Source organism: Arachis ipaensis, chromosome B07 (genome assembly GCF_000816755.2).
Source record: "Arachis ipaensis cultivar K30076 chromosome B07, Araip1.1, whole genome shotgun sequence".
Classification (NCBI taxonomy): domain Eukaryota; kingdom Viridiplantae; phylum Streptophyta; class Magnoliopsida; order Fabales; family Fabaceae; genus Arachis; species Arachis ipaensis.
In genome coordinates, this window is record NC_029791.2 from 5,303,548 (window position 1) to 5,319,018 (window position 15,471).

General features: G+C 32.9%; 3 protein-coding genes and 2 long non-coding RNA genes across 5 annotated transcripts; all 5 read left to right on the plus strand.

Annotated features, from left to right (window-relative positions):
* LOC110264815 lies at nucleotides 3,160-4,888 on the plus strand. Its single transcript, XR_002351049.1, has 3 exons — nucleotides 3,160-4,070; nucleotides 4,680-4,772; nucleotides 4,859-4,888. It is a non-coding gene; the product is annotated as an uncharacterized LOC110264815 (long non-coding RNA).
* LOC110264814 lies at nucleotides 4,890-5,865 on the plus strand. The gene is made up of 4 exons (XM_021107105.1): nucleotides 4,890-4,979; nucleotides 5,070-5,154; nucleotides 5,253-5,385; nucleotides 5,521-5,865. The coding sequence occupies exons 2-4, from the start codon at nucleotides 5,093-5,095 to the stop codon at nucleotides 5,716-5,718; spliced, it is 393 nt and encodes a 130-aa protein (XP_020962764.1). The 5' UTR covers nucleotides 4,890-4,979; nucleotides 5,070-5,092; the 3' UTR covers nucleotides 5,719-5,865.
* On the plus strand, nucleotides 5,923-6,571 carry LOC110264816. Its single transcript, XR_002351050.1, has 2 exons — nucleotides 5,923-6,220; nucleotides 6,352-6,571. It is a non-coding gene; the product is annotated as an uncharacterized LOC110264816 (long non-coding RNA).
* On the plus strand, nucleotides 11,085-12,169 carry LOC107606561. Its single transcript, XM_016308612.1, has 2 exons — nucleotides 11,085-11,991; nucleotides 12,105-12,169. The coding sequence occupies exons 1-2, from the start codon at nucleotides 11,085-11,087 to the stop codon at nucleotides 12,167-12,169; spliced, it is 972 nt and encodes a 323-aa protein (XP_016164098.1).
* On the plus strand, nucleotides 12,627-13,765 carry LOC107606560 (ATP-dependent DNA helicase PIF1-like). The gene has a single exon (XM_021107106.1). It carries the CDS (start codon nucleotides 12,650-12,652, stop codon nucleotides 13,763-13,765), a length of 1,116 nt encoding a protein of 371 aa, XP_020962765.1. The 5' UTR covers nucleotides 12,627-12,649.

The following is a 15,471-nucleotide window of genomic DNA, read 5'->3' on the forward strand; positions in this document are numbered from 1 at the left end:
CTTCTTCTTCTTCTTCCTCCTCTTCTTCTTCTTTCTCGCCGCCACGCTGCCCTGCCTCCCTGCACTAGCACCACCACCATTTCTTCTTCTTCTTCTGAACTGGATTTTTTGTGTTGTTGATTATTGTTTAAAGTGCATGTTGCTTGATTTTTCTGCTGATGATGATGATGATGACTATGATGATACTGGTGGTGGTGGTGGTGGTTCTAGTTGGGGTAGGTTTCTGTTCTGGTGGGTGGTGGTGGTGGTGAACTGGATTTGTTTGTGAAATTTATGGATTTTGTGAAATTTGTTGTAGAATATTGTTGTTGCTGAAATTTGTTGTGAAATATTATTGTGGATTTCTGATGATGATGATGATGATGATGATGATGATGATGATGATGATGATGACTATGATGATTTTAAAATTGGTGGTGGTGGTGGTGGGTTCTGGTGGTGGTGGTGGTTCTGTTCTGGTGGTGGTGGTTCTGTTATGATGATGATGATGATGATGATGATGATAATGTGGTGGTGGTGGTGGTGGTGGTTGATTTTGGGGTGAAGGGAATTGAGATTTCAAAATTTAATACTAATATTTTTATAAATAAAAAATTAATTATATTATCTTATAATTTCAATTAGAATATTTGATTTCAAATCAATTATTATTTTGATACAATAAATAATATTTTAGAATAATTTTAGAGATTTAATTAGATTTTAGATTAATCCAAAATTCCCAATTTCATACACAAAACCCTAATCCCCAAATCAAACCCTAACTAAACAAAATCCTAATTTTTCAACCTTAATAAAATGACGGATACCAAAATTGTTTTCTTCTATGTATTTATATAAATTTTGAATATTAATTCTCTACTTCGAACTTAACATTACCTTTTCTTTCTATTCACCGCCACCAATCCTCTTTCCCCAACCTTCCCCAAAACCCAACATTTAGCAGTTTCAGAAAAACCAAAGAAAAGAAAGAAGGGAATGTCTTTGGTGGGGAAAGAATAATCAAGAGCTTTAAAGACCACATAAAAAGATTCTATATCAAGGGTTGGGAGAGCCGCTGTACAATAATTGTTGATAATGTTAGTTTTGACCCAATATTATATGTATTTACAAATTGATATAACATGGTTTGGTTAGACCAATCATTTAATAACCGGTTTTTTTAGATAAATTGGTTTACAATTTTTTTTTTGTTGGACTTTACCATATGGGTCATACGCCATACCCATAAGGCCATAATCCACACAAACATCTATCAAACAATAGATAGCCGTGGTTTCATCTCCGACTTGGCCGCCTCTCCGCGTTTCAGTAACCCTATTTTCCTGGGACTTTGGTTCGTCGCCGTTCATCCAGCTTAACCATCTTCTAGTGGACGCACAAATGGAAGATCTTCGATCCATCAATCAGGTGCATTCAAATGTTTTTTCCTCTTCATCCTTTTTCTTTCGCTTCATTGTGTACTTTTTTCTGATCAATCTTGGTTACTGTTGCAGGGTTAACCCAGATTCAATTGTCTAGGGTTTGAAAAATTTCAAATTGTGCAAAATGTGATCATTTTTTATATCTGTTCCATGGTTATCCAAAATTCTATTGTCTAGGGTTTCTGAAATTTATAATTGTGCAAATTCTGATCATGTTTGGTGTCTGTTCGATGGTTAGGCGAGATTTTATTGTGTATGATTTTCTGAGATTTCTAATTTTTCAAATTTGGATCCTTTTTGTTATCTGTTTCAGTGTTATTCCAGATATTATTGTGTAGGGTTTCTGAAAATTGTAATTTCGAAGTTGTGTATGTGACTTGGTTTGTGTGTGGGTTCATGTTTTTGGTTACATTTCTTTTCCACTTGTTGTTAACGTTGAGTATGGTCTATGAATGTTTTTCATCTTCTTTATTTCCTTCTTTAGAATCTCATGTGATTATCAATTCTGCTATTCCTAATCCCTTTGAATTGTTTGCCATGAATGTAGCAATTTATAAGTTCTTCTGCATTCAGATTAAAAATTCTGTTACTTATGTTTTATGTAAAATTTTATGAAGAACTTAAATAATTATAATGAACAAATCTATTGAGTTTTTATACTATTTTCTCTATTCAGATTCATCTTCTGTTATATGTATTTGATTTTAAATTTTATGAAGCACTCTTATAATTATATTGAGAGTTGACCCATTGAATGGGATATTCAAATTTCATGAATCTATTTGTATTCTTTAATTTTGTGTATATTCAGTGAATCTATTAACTTTAGATAAAGTGATTTGGTGGTTAGTTGTGGGCTGTGTGAATCATGATGAGGGAATTGGTTTTCTACCTAATCTGTTCTATTGGTAGTGACGTGATTGCAAGAATTGATGTATAGCTTGCTGGTTGTACCTTTATATAGTTTGATTTGATTTTCCATTCCCATTAAATTTTTTTGCACTCCGAATTGCAGCTTCTACTGTTCAAGTCTTGCTTTCCCATTTCAATTCTGATTAAATAATCCCATTGATGGATTTTCCCCTTTTTTTAGGTATGTCCATCAAATCCATTAAATTTACCTATTATGAATTGCTGGTTGCATGTGGGTTGTGAGAATCATTATCAAGTAATTGGTTTTATAGCTAATGTATTATATTGGTGGTTATGTGATTGACAGTTTTTCATTCTTCTTTGTGTATATTTTTTTTCCAGTTTATTTATAAACTTTTTTTCCAATTCATTTGCTGTTTCCGATGTATTCCTAACTAAGACATTTACCAACTCTCAATGTCATCAATACAATGATTGTTTGGGGTAGTTGATCACTGCCTTCCCTATGGTGAAATGAGATATAGGTTCACTGCGGCTGGTATGGTGTGATTTGGTTCCTATCTCTTGATTTGTTGGAATTTTCAGTTGTTCTTGCTGTTTTTGTCTTTGTTCATGTTTTGCGCTTCTCATTAATTGTGATGCATTTGTGTGCTTGATTTAATTATATGCAAAGTAGACCCATTAAATCCTATATATCAACTGATGAATCTATTTTTAATCTTTTAGTTTGTATATATTCAACAAATCCATTTAGTTTTTATACTGTTCTCTGTATTCAAGATCATGTTCTTTCATTTTATATTTGATTTAAAATTCTATGAAGCACTCTCATAATTATATTGAGAGTAGATCCATTGAATGCAACATTAAAATTTCATCAATCTATTTTTATTTTTTTATTTGCTGTATATTCAACAAATCCATGAAGTTTACATCAGCTGAATTGGTGGTTGCATGTGGGTTCTGTGAATCATGATGAGGGAATGGGTTTTGTACCTAATATTTTCTATTGGTAGTCATGTCATTCACAGAAATTGATGTATAGCTGGCTGGTAGTTCCTTTATACAGTTTGCTTTGATTTTAGGTCAATTTCATTCCATTCTTTTGTTGTTTGTATAAAAGAACATTTTTGACTAACAAGAAATTCCCTGCTCCAAGTAGTTATACGTTGATTAGGTTATCTTCCCTTGAAGATCTGTTCTGCACAGAAAATTATGTTTTGCCATACATTGTTCACTGAAAATGTGTGTATCCGTATCAAGGTATGGGGTTTGTATCTATTTGGTCAGTGGTGATGTGATTGATAAGAAGGAAGAGGCTTTCTCACAATCAGATGCCATTGCTCCATTGTTTGTGTTACTAGGGAATTCTCTTCTAGGTAGTGTATTTGATGAGTGTTGATGTGATTGATAGATTTTTATTGATGGTTGTGTATACTTTCTTTTTCCATTGATTTGCTGTTTCCAATGTATCCCTACCTAGGACATTTACCAACTCTCATTGCCATGAGTAGAATCATTGTTTGGGGTAGTTGATGATTGTTTTCCCTATGGTGTAATGATATTTAGGTGCACTGTAGTAGGTATGGTGTCATATCTCATTTTTTGCTTCCTATTTCTTGATTTCTTGAAACTTTCACTTGTTTTTCCTTTTTTTGTGTTGATTCAGGTTTTGCTCCTATGATTAGTTGTCTCTATGCCATTGAATGGAGATGCATGTGGACTCAGATTTCGTTTTCCCTCCATTTCCATCCTCAACTTGAATTCAAAAAAGTGAGCTTGTGTCTTGGTTTTTTTCTATAAAAGGATTGTTGGTGGACCACATTCAATGCACAAACATTCTGCTCTGTTCTATTTCCTCCTAAGCTCTATCTATTTTAGAATTTTTCTGTTTCCATTTTGATCTATTTCATCAACTGTGTTTATCTGCTTTTTTTTTTACTGCAATGCCTCCTCCATTTGATATGATTTCTAAGATGCATCCTCCTAGAGAGGCTTGGAGGTTGAAAGTTAGGGTTCTAAGGCTTTGGGTTGTACCCTCTTTTGGTAACAATGAGGTTCCTAACTCAATGGAGATGATTCTCCTTGATGAGCATGTTAGTCCCTATTAAGTTCTCTTTTAAATATGGTGTTACCTGTTTTTTAAATTTACAAGTTTAAATTATGTGTTTCACTAATCTAATTTTGTTCTTTTGTTGGATTTCTAGTGTGGAAAAATACAAGCTACAGTTAAAAAACCACTCCTTAATAGGTTTAGGGATCTTATAGTTGAGGGTCAGGTTTATAGAATGGCATACTTTACTGTTGTTTCAAATCATGATAGTTATAGAGCAACTTCTCATGAATTCAAATTGGTTTTCCTTCACCAAACCACTGTTGTAGCTGTTGATGAAGATGTTATCCCTAAGACTTATTTCAACATGTTTCCTTTTTCTGATTTGCTGAATATGATCGAAGATTATGATTTTTTAGTTGGTGAGTCTATCTTCTTTGTTTGCTGTTATTTAAGTTTTTTTAACAGATGCTTTGAATATTTAATAGGTTTTGTTTGTTTGGAATAGATGTTATTGGTCTTTTAACTTCAGTGGGAGTATGTTAATCAAGTAAATCATTTTCTTGCGTCTGGCTATGTGGAGCAGCCTGTTGTAGTCATTCAACTTGCAAAAGTCAAGTTCTTTAGGGGTACATTGTTTGTTTTTTGTACATCTCATTACTGCTCTAGGTGTTGTCTCCAATAAACTTTTGCTTGACTCTTTCTGTGTTCCTGTGTAGGTCAAGTAGGCCTTCAAAATGTGATGTATGCCACTCAAATGTTATTTAATCCTGATCTTCCTGAGGTTGTTGAGTTCAGGCAGAGGTTATGATGGTTTATTTTGTTGATTTTTTATTCTGTTCTTTATTTACAGCCAATCTGGGCTAACAAGTACAAGTATTATCAAATTTTTTTTCTTTTAGTATGATTGAGCAAGGGGTGAATGGTACTCAGCCACTGTTTATTGAAAATGAGGGTAAAGTTGTGTCGTTAGAAGATGATTTCATGCGTTTAACTAGAAAATGCACAATTGAAGAGCTTCAAGATAAGAATCAGGTTGTCTTCATTTGAGTTAGTTTTGTTTATGTTTATTTTATGTACAAATGAACTGAAAAATAGAATCAAACAACATTTTCGAGATCTGATTTTTCATTCATATTGTTAACAAATTCTGAAATGCTGTTTGGATAGGAGGGTTCTTTTATCATCTTTGGTACAATCCAAGGTATTGTTGAGGATGGAGGTTGGTGGTATTCTGCTTGTGTGTGTGGAAAGGGTATCTATCCTCAGAATGGTGCATATTACTGTGATTTCTGTTTGAAGCACATAACCAATGTCACTCCAAGGTCAGAAATTTTGTTGAAAGTGTATTTTTATTTTGTCTTCTAGATTGTTTGTAAGAATGATGTTTCTTGGTATTATTTTTTCTGAATCATTGTGTTCCTTTTTTTTCCCTCTCTTCAGATTTAAAGTTAAAATAATAGTTGAAGATCATAGTGGGGAGGGTATTTTCCTTCTCTTTGATCGTGAGACATCTTATTTGCTTAAGAAATTATGTGCTGACTTGTTAGTGAGGTTCAAAGAGATGCAAGTGTATGTACTTACTTTGTGTTTTCTGTTTTGTTCAGTTTATGGGATGTGATATTTGTTACTTAAACTCTGTGTTTCCTATGTATTACTTTCAAAATAGCTTGTATGTGGGGATACTTATCCTCCCATTTTCCAAGGGCTCCTTGGAAAGAAGTTACCGCTTAAGGTTGATACCAAAGGTGTCCCACATGATACATTTTATGGCACTTTCCGAGTTAGGAGAATATGTGATGATCCCACCATTATTACCATGTTTGAACTTCCCAATTATGATGCTGATGACGAGTCTACTCCAAAAAAGGTTACATGTTCTTATAATTATCCTTAGATTGTGTAAATTCATGTTTTGTTCTTTCTTTCTTTTTATATTCTGTTTTGGTGAATTTTTCTTATGGTGTAATGTGTCTTTAAACTCTTATGCCATGTGAATAGGAGCCTGATTTACACAAATCTGTCCTGTTTGGAAAAGCGGATATTGGTATTAAGGAGGAGTCATCAAAGACTTGTATCAAAAGTAAAAAAGTTGATGGTGAGTGTTTTGGGATTTTATGTAAATCTCCAGTTCTTATAGATTTTCTTGCTAAAAAATAGTCTGCTGTTTATGGAGGGTCTGAGTTTTCTGGTTTAGTTAACGGTGAAGATGGGAAAGATGTTGTATTGAGCTGCTGTGTGTAGGTGTAGGTATTTTACATAGTATATTTACAAGTGATTAAGAAGGCTTGTGATTCCAAATATTTTGAAATGTAATCATGCTGTCTGGATGGTGTTTTGGTTTGACTTTTTTGGATTGTGTCCAACAAATAGGATTGTCAAATATAGGGGTTTTCCTTTTGTGTTGGGTCCGGTTATGTGTCAAGTATCTGTATCCTCAACCCCTCTTTTTGTAATAGTGACTTTGCTAGGGATTGGACACATTTTCAATGTTGTAGCCTGTTTAGGTTACATACTAGGATAGGTTGTCAGATGTTGGGATCTTCCTTATCATAGGAGAGATAGCCATATGTAATTATTCATATCACTATCAATATTTTCATGAAATGCAGCAGTTTTTAATTTTTATTTGTTCATTGTTGTACAACTTTAACTTTTCATGTTATTTACTTATTGGTGTTTTTTAGAATACTTTATTTTGTTTGCTTTTCTCCCTTGTCAAAACTCTCTATGGTTATGTAAGTTCTTTTTTGGTTTGTTTAGCTTTTATAAAGTTAACTCCAACACTTACTCCCCCAAAAAAAGATAGAAAATTTGTTGGTTAATAGATTGACAATTTGTTTTCCTATCGACCCGGCTTTTTTTTAATACATGTTTTTTTATGGGTACTTAACAATGTCAATGCCTTTTTTGCAATGAATTAGGGGTAGTTTTCATGGTTTGTGTTTCAAACTCTTTTTTTTAGTACGTGTAACAAAGATGTCTCAGAATTCTGTTCTTGCTAGAGAATATAGGAGAAATTCTTTGAAAAGAAAGCAAACACAAGGTCACAATCGAAATGCAAGAGGTGGGTATTGATTTTAATTTTGTGATATTTTTATTATTTTGGTTCAATTTTCAATGATTTTATATCCATTGGAGTCTTTGTAATTTTGTTCCTTTTCTAATGTTTTAGAGGTGCTCCATTCCTCGACACCTGTTGTTTCTTTGAATGATTATTCCGGTAATTTTTGTTGCTCTATCTATATTTTTGCGGTTGATCCTTATGTTTGTAATAATTTACATGTTTATTTTATATGTTTCCAATGTTTTGTGCTCATTTTTTTCTTTTAGAAAATTTAGTTGACGTGTCCCAGAATGTTTACCAGAGTTCAACTTTTATTTTGTCAGGTACAATAATATGTTTAAGTATTCTATTCATGTCCAATTTTATTTTTGTTAAATTATATTTTAAGGTCTTTTGATTTATATGTAATAACGCATTCGTTTGTTGATTTACTATTGTTTTTTTGCAGTTTTATACCTAAAAGGTTTGATTTAACTAATAGTAACTCATGCAATTCCAAATTAAATATCTTAGGAGATTTCTGTACTTTATATTTTTTTTAATTTAATATCTCACTTAGTATCGTATGAATAAATTCATTTAGTACCATATCAATAATTTCATATTAAAAAAATTAATTACTCTATTGGTCCTCTAAATTCTTGAAATTTTCTGTTAGGTGCATATAATATCTTTTTTGTTTCAATCATATCCCTCAGACAAAATTCATTTTTTTTATTAGGCTATTATTGGTATTGATTTGGTCAATTGTATCAGGATATATTTACAAAAAAAAATATGTTCATGAATTCAATTAAAAGAAAAACAAAGCCTTTGAAGCTAATTAAGGAAAAAAATGGTGTAATGACTCAATTAAAATAAGAAAGAAAAAAGGGAGTTCCTTAAAAAATTTGGAAAATGCTATGCATCAATAGAGTCATCAAAGTATAAAAAAACACAACATCATTCTAATTGTGATTTGGATTATATAATTTGAACTTACATAATTAGTATGAGTAATTAAAATAATGAAACAAAGTCTATTCTAACATTAAAAAAGAAAACAAACTCTTCTTGAATATGCTTTATGTTTTATCTACATTTTGTTTTTTAATAAATCAATGTTACTTCAAATTGGTTTTTGTAGTTTATTACATTTTTAACGTTCAATTTTTATGCTGATTATTAAATAATCAATTCATTTCTTATTTCATCATGAATTTTTTTTATATTTGGTTGTTAAATATATATTTACGTAAATTTCTATTAATTTAAATTAAAATGGATGATATAGACCAATCAGAAATATATGATCCTACGATAAATTCATTAAGTCAAGTTGCTTCTGTTATTGATCATCCGCTGTTCTGGCAAAGTGAGATACAAGGTACGCTCTCTTTCTTAAATCATCTATTATTCAATAAAACTCAAATTAAAATCTTATTTAGTTAGTTTTAAAAGATTCCATTCTGCTTCTGTGATGAGATATTATTCAGGCAGTGTAAAATAGAAATAGTGTTTTCCTATATATTCTTCTTACAAAATTTAAACGAGTCAATTATTTATTATATATTATATCAATAAGCTAATGGTTTATTCATTTTATGTTCAATCTCTTTCATGGCATCTAACTCAGATAAAAAAAATTTTATTCTTATGCATGTTTTTTTGTTGTTTATTTTTACCAGGTTGTCTTGATGTTGGTGATCCTAACTATGAATGCTCAATCTGTGGGGCGTGTTTTTGGTTATCAGAACGTGTTGAAAGAGATTCTACAATTAGTCGACCTGTTTTTACTGTTTGTTGCTCAAAAGGGAAAATTCAATTACCTTATCTTCAAAAGCCCCCAGATCTGTTATATAATTTGATTAATGGACATGATAGGAAGAGTTTGTATTTCCAAAAAAATATTCGATCCTATAACAGTATGTTTGCCTTCATGTTTCTTGGTGGTAAGGTATTGGATTCAGTGAATGATGGGAGTGGTCCACCGCAGTTTATAATAACTGGTCAAAATTATCATCGGATTGGAAGTTTGCTCCCAGATCCTGGTCAGAAGCCTAAATTTGCGCAATTATATATATACGACACTCAGCATGAGATAATGCATAGGCGGGAAATCTTTCGGTATGTGTGTTTGAAGTTTTGTTGTTAATTTTTTTTATTCTATCTCCTTGATGTTTTAATGTTATTGGCGTTGAAAAACATGTTTATATCTGTCACTGGATACTTATATTGTGTTTTATTCCCGTTATAATGTGTTATTAATCATTTCTGGTTGATAATGATTTATCAAAACATATTGAAATTGTATCCTGTGTGGTTTTAAATATTTTTTGTGGTTAATGTATATTTGTTTTAAGCAAACATCTGAGATGGATGAAGAATTGATAATTGAGTTATTGCAAATGATTGATACTCATAATGTCATAGCACAGTCATTTCGAAGAGTCAGAGAATTTTATCAGTGTCATCCATCCGAGATATTCTCTTTGAAGTTGTATTCGCATAGGAAGGTTGATCGAAGAAATTACAATTCTCCCTCTTGTGATGAAGTCGCTGCTCTGATTGTTGGAGATTTTGATTCGTCGGATCATGGTCGTGACATTATTGTTCGATCTACTACTGGTCAGTTGCAACGTATCTATGAAACTCATGCTCTGTATTGGCCTTTACAGTATCCGTTGTTGTTTCCATATGGCGAGGATGGTTACCAGTTGAATATTCCATATCGAGGTCAACAGGAGGGGTATGTCCCTGGAAGAAGAACAAGGGTTTCTCTCAGGGAATTCATATGTTTTCGTTTGCAAATTAGGGAGCAAGAAGATGGAATTATTCACAAGTATAGGCGATTATTTCAACAATTTGTTGTTGATTGTTTCACGATGATTGAGTCCCAGAGGTTGTATGAGATTAGGTTGAAGCAAAGTACAATTAGAGGAGAAGTGCTTCAAGGAATAGAAGAGGCTATGCATCGTGGTGATGATGAAGCTTCTTCAATTGGGACACGAGTCATCTTGCCTTCTTCGTTCACTGGTGGTAGACGTTATATGTTTAATCGTTGTCAGGATGCGATGGCAATCTGTAAACATTTTGGCTATCCAGATTTATTTCTTACTATTACGTGTAATCCAAATTGGCCTGAATTTCAGCGTTTCACGGAGCGAGAGCGAATTCCCATCGCTGATCGTCCTGATATTTCTTGCCGGGTTTTTCATGCTAAGTTGAAATGCCTGCTAAGCGATCTCAAGGAAGGTGTATTTTTTGGTCCACTTAATGCAGGTATGTTCCTTTCTTGCTTAGCATTTCAATTTCTGTCTGTTGTTTTTGTAGATGTAGTTGTCTGGCTTCTTTATGTTGTGTTTTGTATTTTTTAGGCATGTATACTATTGAGTTCCAAAAAAGAAGTCTACCGCATGCACACATGTTACTATGGCTTAACGGGGAAAGCAACTTATAAAGTGTTGAAATTGTTGATGAATTCATCTGTGCTAAACTACCCAATCCACATAAATTTCCATCTCTTTATAATGTTGTCACCAAGTACATGATCCATGGTCCTTGCGGTCTTCTTAGACCGAGTTCTCCTTGCATGAAAGATGGTAAGTGCTCAAAATTTTATCCGAAAAGATTTGTTGATCAAACGAGCTTTGATGAAGTTGGCTATCCGATATATAGACGTCGTAACATGGGTGTGACAGTGAAGATCAACGACGTTGATATTGACAACAGATTTGTTGTGCCTTATAATCCACTGCTGTTAATGAAATATCAAGCTCACATAAATCTTGAGCTCTGTAACAAGTCAAACGTCATCAAGTATCTTTTTAAGTATATCAATAAGGGTCCGGATCGGGTGACTGCAACTGTTGGAGAAATATATCATGTTGGTGAATCTTCTCAGGTGGTTGATGAGATCAAGCAGTATTATGACTGTCGTTATTTATCACCGTCTGAATCCATGTGGAGAAGTTTTGCTTATGATATTCATCATAGATGGCCGTCAGTACAGAGGTTGACTTTTTACTTGCTGAACCAGCAACATGTTGTATTCGATGATGCTGATATCACCACTCATGTTTATTTGCGCAACAAAGATTTGCTGACGATGTTTACGGGTTGGATGATGGCCAACAGGCGGTTCCCGGATGGGCGGTCTTTAACATATGTTGAATATCCAGGAAATTTTGTCTATTGTTCGAACAGTAGGGAGTGGAAGCCGAGACAGAGGGGATTCTCAATTGGAAGATTGAGTTTTGCTCATCCGTCATCTGGTAAACTTTTCTATATGCGGATGCTTTTGAATGTGCAGAGAGGTTGTACCAGTTTTCGAAGTATACGAACTGTGAATGGTGTTACTTATGATACATTTCAGGAGGCATGTTCTGCCATGGGATTCTTGATAGATGATAAGGAGTATGTTTCTGCTATTAAGGAAGTTGCCGAGGTAGCGTCCGCTGCACAGCTAAGGAGGTTTTTTGTGATATTGTTGTTATCTGGTTCCATGGGAAGGCCTCTGTCAGTTTGGGAACAAACTTGGGCCTATTTGTCTGATGATATTCTTTATCGTAGAAGGCATGAGCTGCAATATCCTGGTAAGAAATTTGTTTATGGTGATTTTATTATATGAAAAGCAGACACACACGAACTTAGACAGTGCAGAAATTATATTATTGTGCTAATATTTATTAATTATTGTTAAATGTAGATTTAACGATGAGTCAGGACAAGTTGCAAACATTTTGTTTGTTAGAAATTGAGAAACTATTGTAGAGTAATGGAAAATCATTGAGAAATTATGCCGGTATGCCAGTTCCTAATAACTCTTTAGTGTCTCAATTTAACAACTTGATGTTGTTGCGTGAGTTGCAGTATGACACTGTTTCTTTGACTCGTGAGCATGATGCAAACGTCTTAAAGTTAAATGAAGAGCAGAGGGTGGTCTATGATAAAATTATTGATTGTGTTTTGAATAAGAGGCACGAATTCTTTTTTGTTTATGGCTTTGGTGGCACTGGAAAAACTTTTTTGTATAGGGTTTTGTCGGCTCGATTGCGATCTGAGAAAAGGATTGTTATAAACGTTGCTTCTAGTGGTATTGCTTCTCTGTTGTTACCTGGTGGTAAGACGGCTCACTCTATGTTCAATATTCCTGTTGAGCTGACTGAAGATACTGTTTGTCGGATTAAGAAGGATAGTGCAAAAGCTGAGGTAGTTTGATTGGCCGATTTGATTATTTGGGATGAGGCACCGATGACTAACAAGTTGGCTTTTGAAGCACTCGATAGGACGTTACGTGATATAATGGTTTCGGTCTCTGATAGGAATAAAGATTTACCTTTTGGTGGGAAGGTGGTTGTTCTCGGTGGTGATTTCAGGCAAGTCTTGCTAGTTATTCCGAAAGGTTCTCGTGCTGAGATTGTGATGGCTTCGATAAATTATTCTGTCCTCTGGAAATATTGTGAAGTTTACTGTCTGACAAAAAATATGAGGTTAACAATGGGATTGGAACAATCAACTCCTCAGGAGTTAAGGTCATTTTCAGATTGGATACTTCAAATTGGTGAGGGTCGGTGTGGAACAGTGGTCAATGATAAACTTTTTGTTGATATTCCTTCTGATTTATTAATTCCTGTCTTGGAAAATCCAATGGAAGATATTGTAAATACAATTTATCCGAATTTGGTTCAGAATTTTCGTGATCTAAGTTTTTTCCAGGATAGGACAATTTTGGCTCCGACTGTTGACAATGTTGAAGAGATAAATAATTATATTGTTGACTTGTTGCCCGGGGAGGAGAAAAATTATCTCAGTGCTGATTCGATATGTGGTAGTGATGTCTATTCTGATGTTGATGTTGATTGGATAAATGTTGAATTCTTGAATCAGATTAGGTGTTCTGGTCTACCTAATCATTCATTGAAGTTGAAAATAGGTGTGCCTATTATTTTGTTGAGGAATATTGATCCAGTTGGGGGTTTGTGTAATGGTACCCGACTTGTTGTGCGAGATTTAGGGAGAAATGTGATCGGTGCGGATATTGTTTCTGGTAGCAATGTTGGGGATAAAGTTTTTATCAGTAGAATGAATATGATTCCCAGTGATACAGTTATACCGTTTAAATTCCAACGCCGTCAGTTCCCAGTTTCTCTGTCGTTTGCGATGACAATAAACAAAAGCCAAGGTCAGACATTATTAACAGTCGGTTTGTTCTTGCGTCGTCCTGTGTTTTGTCACGGTCAACTTTATGTAGCTGTTTCCCGAGTTAGGAATAGAAATGGTCTTAAGATTTTAGTTTGTGGTGATGCATTAGTTGATCCTGTCAGTACTGAAAATGTTGTATTTACGGAAGTTTTTGATAAGATATAATGTAGTTTCTTTGTATACATTCCAATCTTATCTGTGTAATTTATAGTTTTATTTTGGTGTATGTTTTCTTTATAGATGGACGGTTTTTCTAGGGTATGTGTAAAATTGTCTCAACCATTTTGTGTGCACTAGGTGCACCATTTTTTATGGACTGTTATATTCTATTAAATGAAAATCAAAGTATGTTATAAAAGAAGAGTATTCATACGATTTATAAATATAGGGTATATTACTATATATTAGCATGCACGTGGTTTCATCTCTGATGTGGAGAGCTATCTGCGTTTCAGGCCCACACACATCGAAGCTGTACGTTCTTCTCCAGCGTGGCTTTCTCCTCAGGAAGGGTGCATGTGCTGCTCTTTGTTTTCGCTGTCAGCTGTCTTTTCTCGCGATTCCTTCACGCAAGCCCCTTTTCTTGCGGATTTAGTTGATCAAGTAATCATCAAATTGAACCCAAGCCCCTTTGTTTTTATTTCCTGATTTGCTTCTCTCTGCCCTACCAAATCTTGTGTACAGCCTCTGTTTCTTCGGTGTTTAGTTCCTTGTCATTCATTGCAGGTTAAGGATTTTCCCATTGAGTCTCAAATAGAAGATTTGCAAGGAATCAATTAGGTGCACTCTTCTGGTCTTTTTACTTCCAAACCTGTTTTCGTCTTCACTGTTTTGCTTTTTTAATTCTGATATTATTTTTTCCAAAAAATTGGAAAGAAATTATATTGTTAATTTATTAATAAAAATAAAATATTTCCATCTTATTAATCAAAATTAATTATTTATGTTCTTATAGCAAGAAAGGTTATATGATACCAATGTAAGTTTCATTTTAATGTTATAAACAAAAAAATTATTTTAATCGTAATTACACTCGGTCTATACAATTTTATTTTATTTTGTTATTTCTAAGAAATATATTTAGGTAACTTTTTTAAAACGTATGTATCAATTATTCTTGGTGGCTTCTGCTCTCTATTTTTTTATTATTTTGGTTTTAATATTTAGTAAAAATTCTAATTTGATGTCTAATATTTTAAATATTTTGTTTTGGTTCAAAATAATTTTATACGATTTTAGATATTGTTATAGTATTCTTATTTAAACTACTTAATTATGCACTAAGATATTATGTATCTGTTACAGTTTATCAATATTCTTCTTTTATATTAATCTTTTATCTCTCTGTAATATAATCGAATGGTCTATACAAATATGGCATATTTTATAAGTACATAATTGTTGTTCTTATTTAAGATATACCCTCCTGTTTAATGAATAGAATTGATGGTTCATATTTTATTTTGATTTTTTTTTTAAAAAGTCAGTTTTTAAATACAGTTATTTTAGCGACTATTAAAAAGTTAATTGAATATGGCCTAGTTTGGGTAACGAACTTCTCTTTTTGATAAAATAACTTAAATGATAAATGACTCTATTAAAAGTAACTTATAAATAGGTTATTTTGTGTTTGGATTTTTAACTCTAAAAGTGCTTATTTTATATAAATTTGATGAAAATTAGATGTATTATGTGAGAAGTGATTCTTTTTTAATTTTGTTTATAAGCTTTTAAATTGTTTCTTAAAAAGTTGCAATTTGGTTTTTAATATTGTATCAGACATTAATATTACTACTTTACATAAATTAAAAGTTAAAAAAAGTTACTTCTAAAGTTTTGTAAACAGGCCCTATATATTTATTAAAATATGA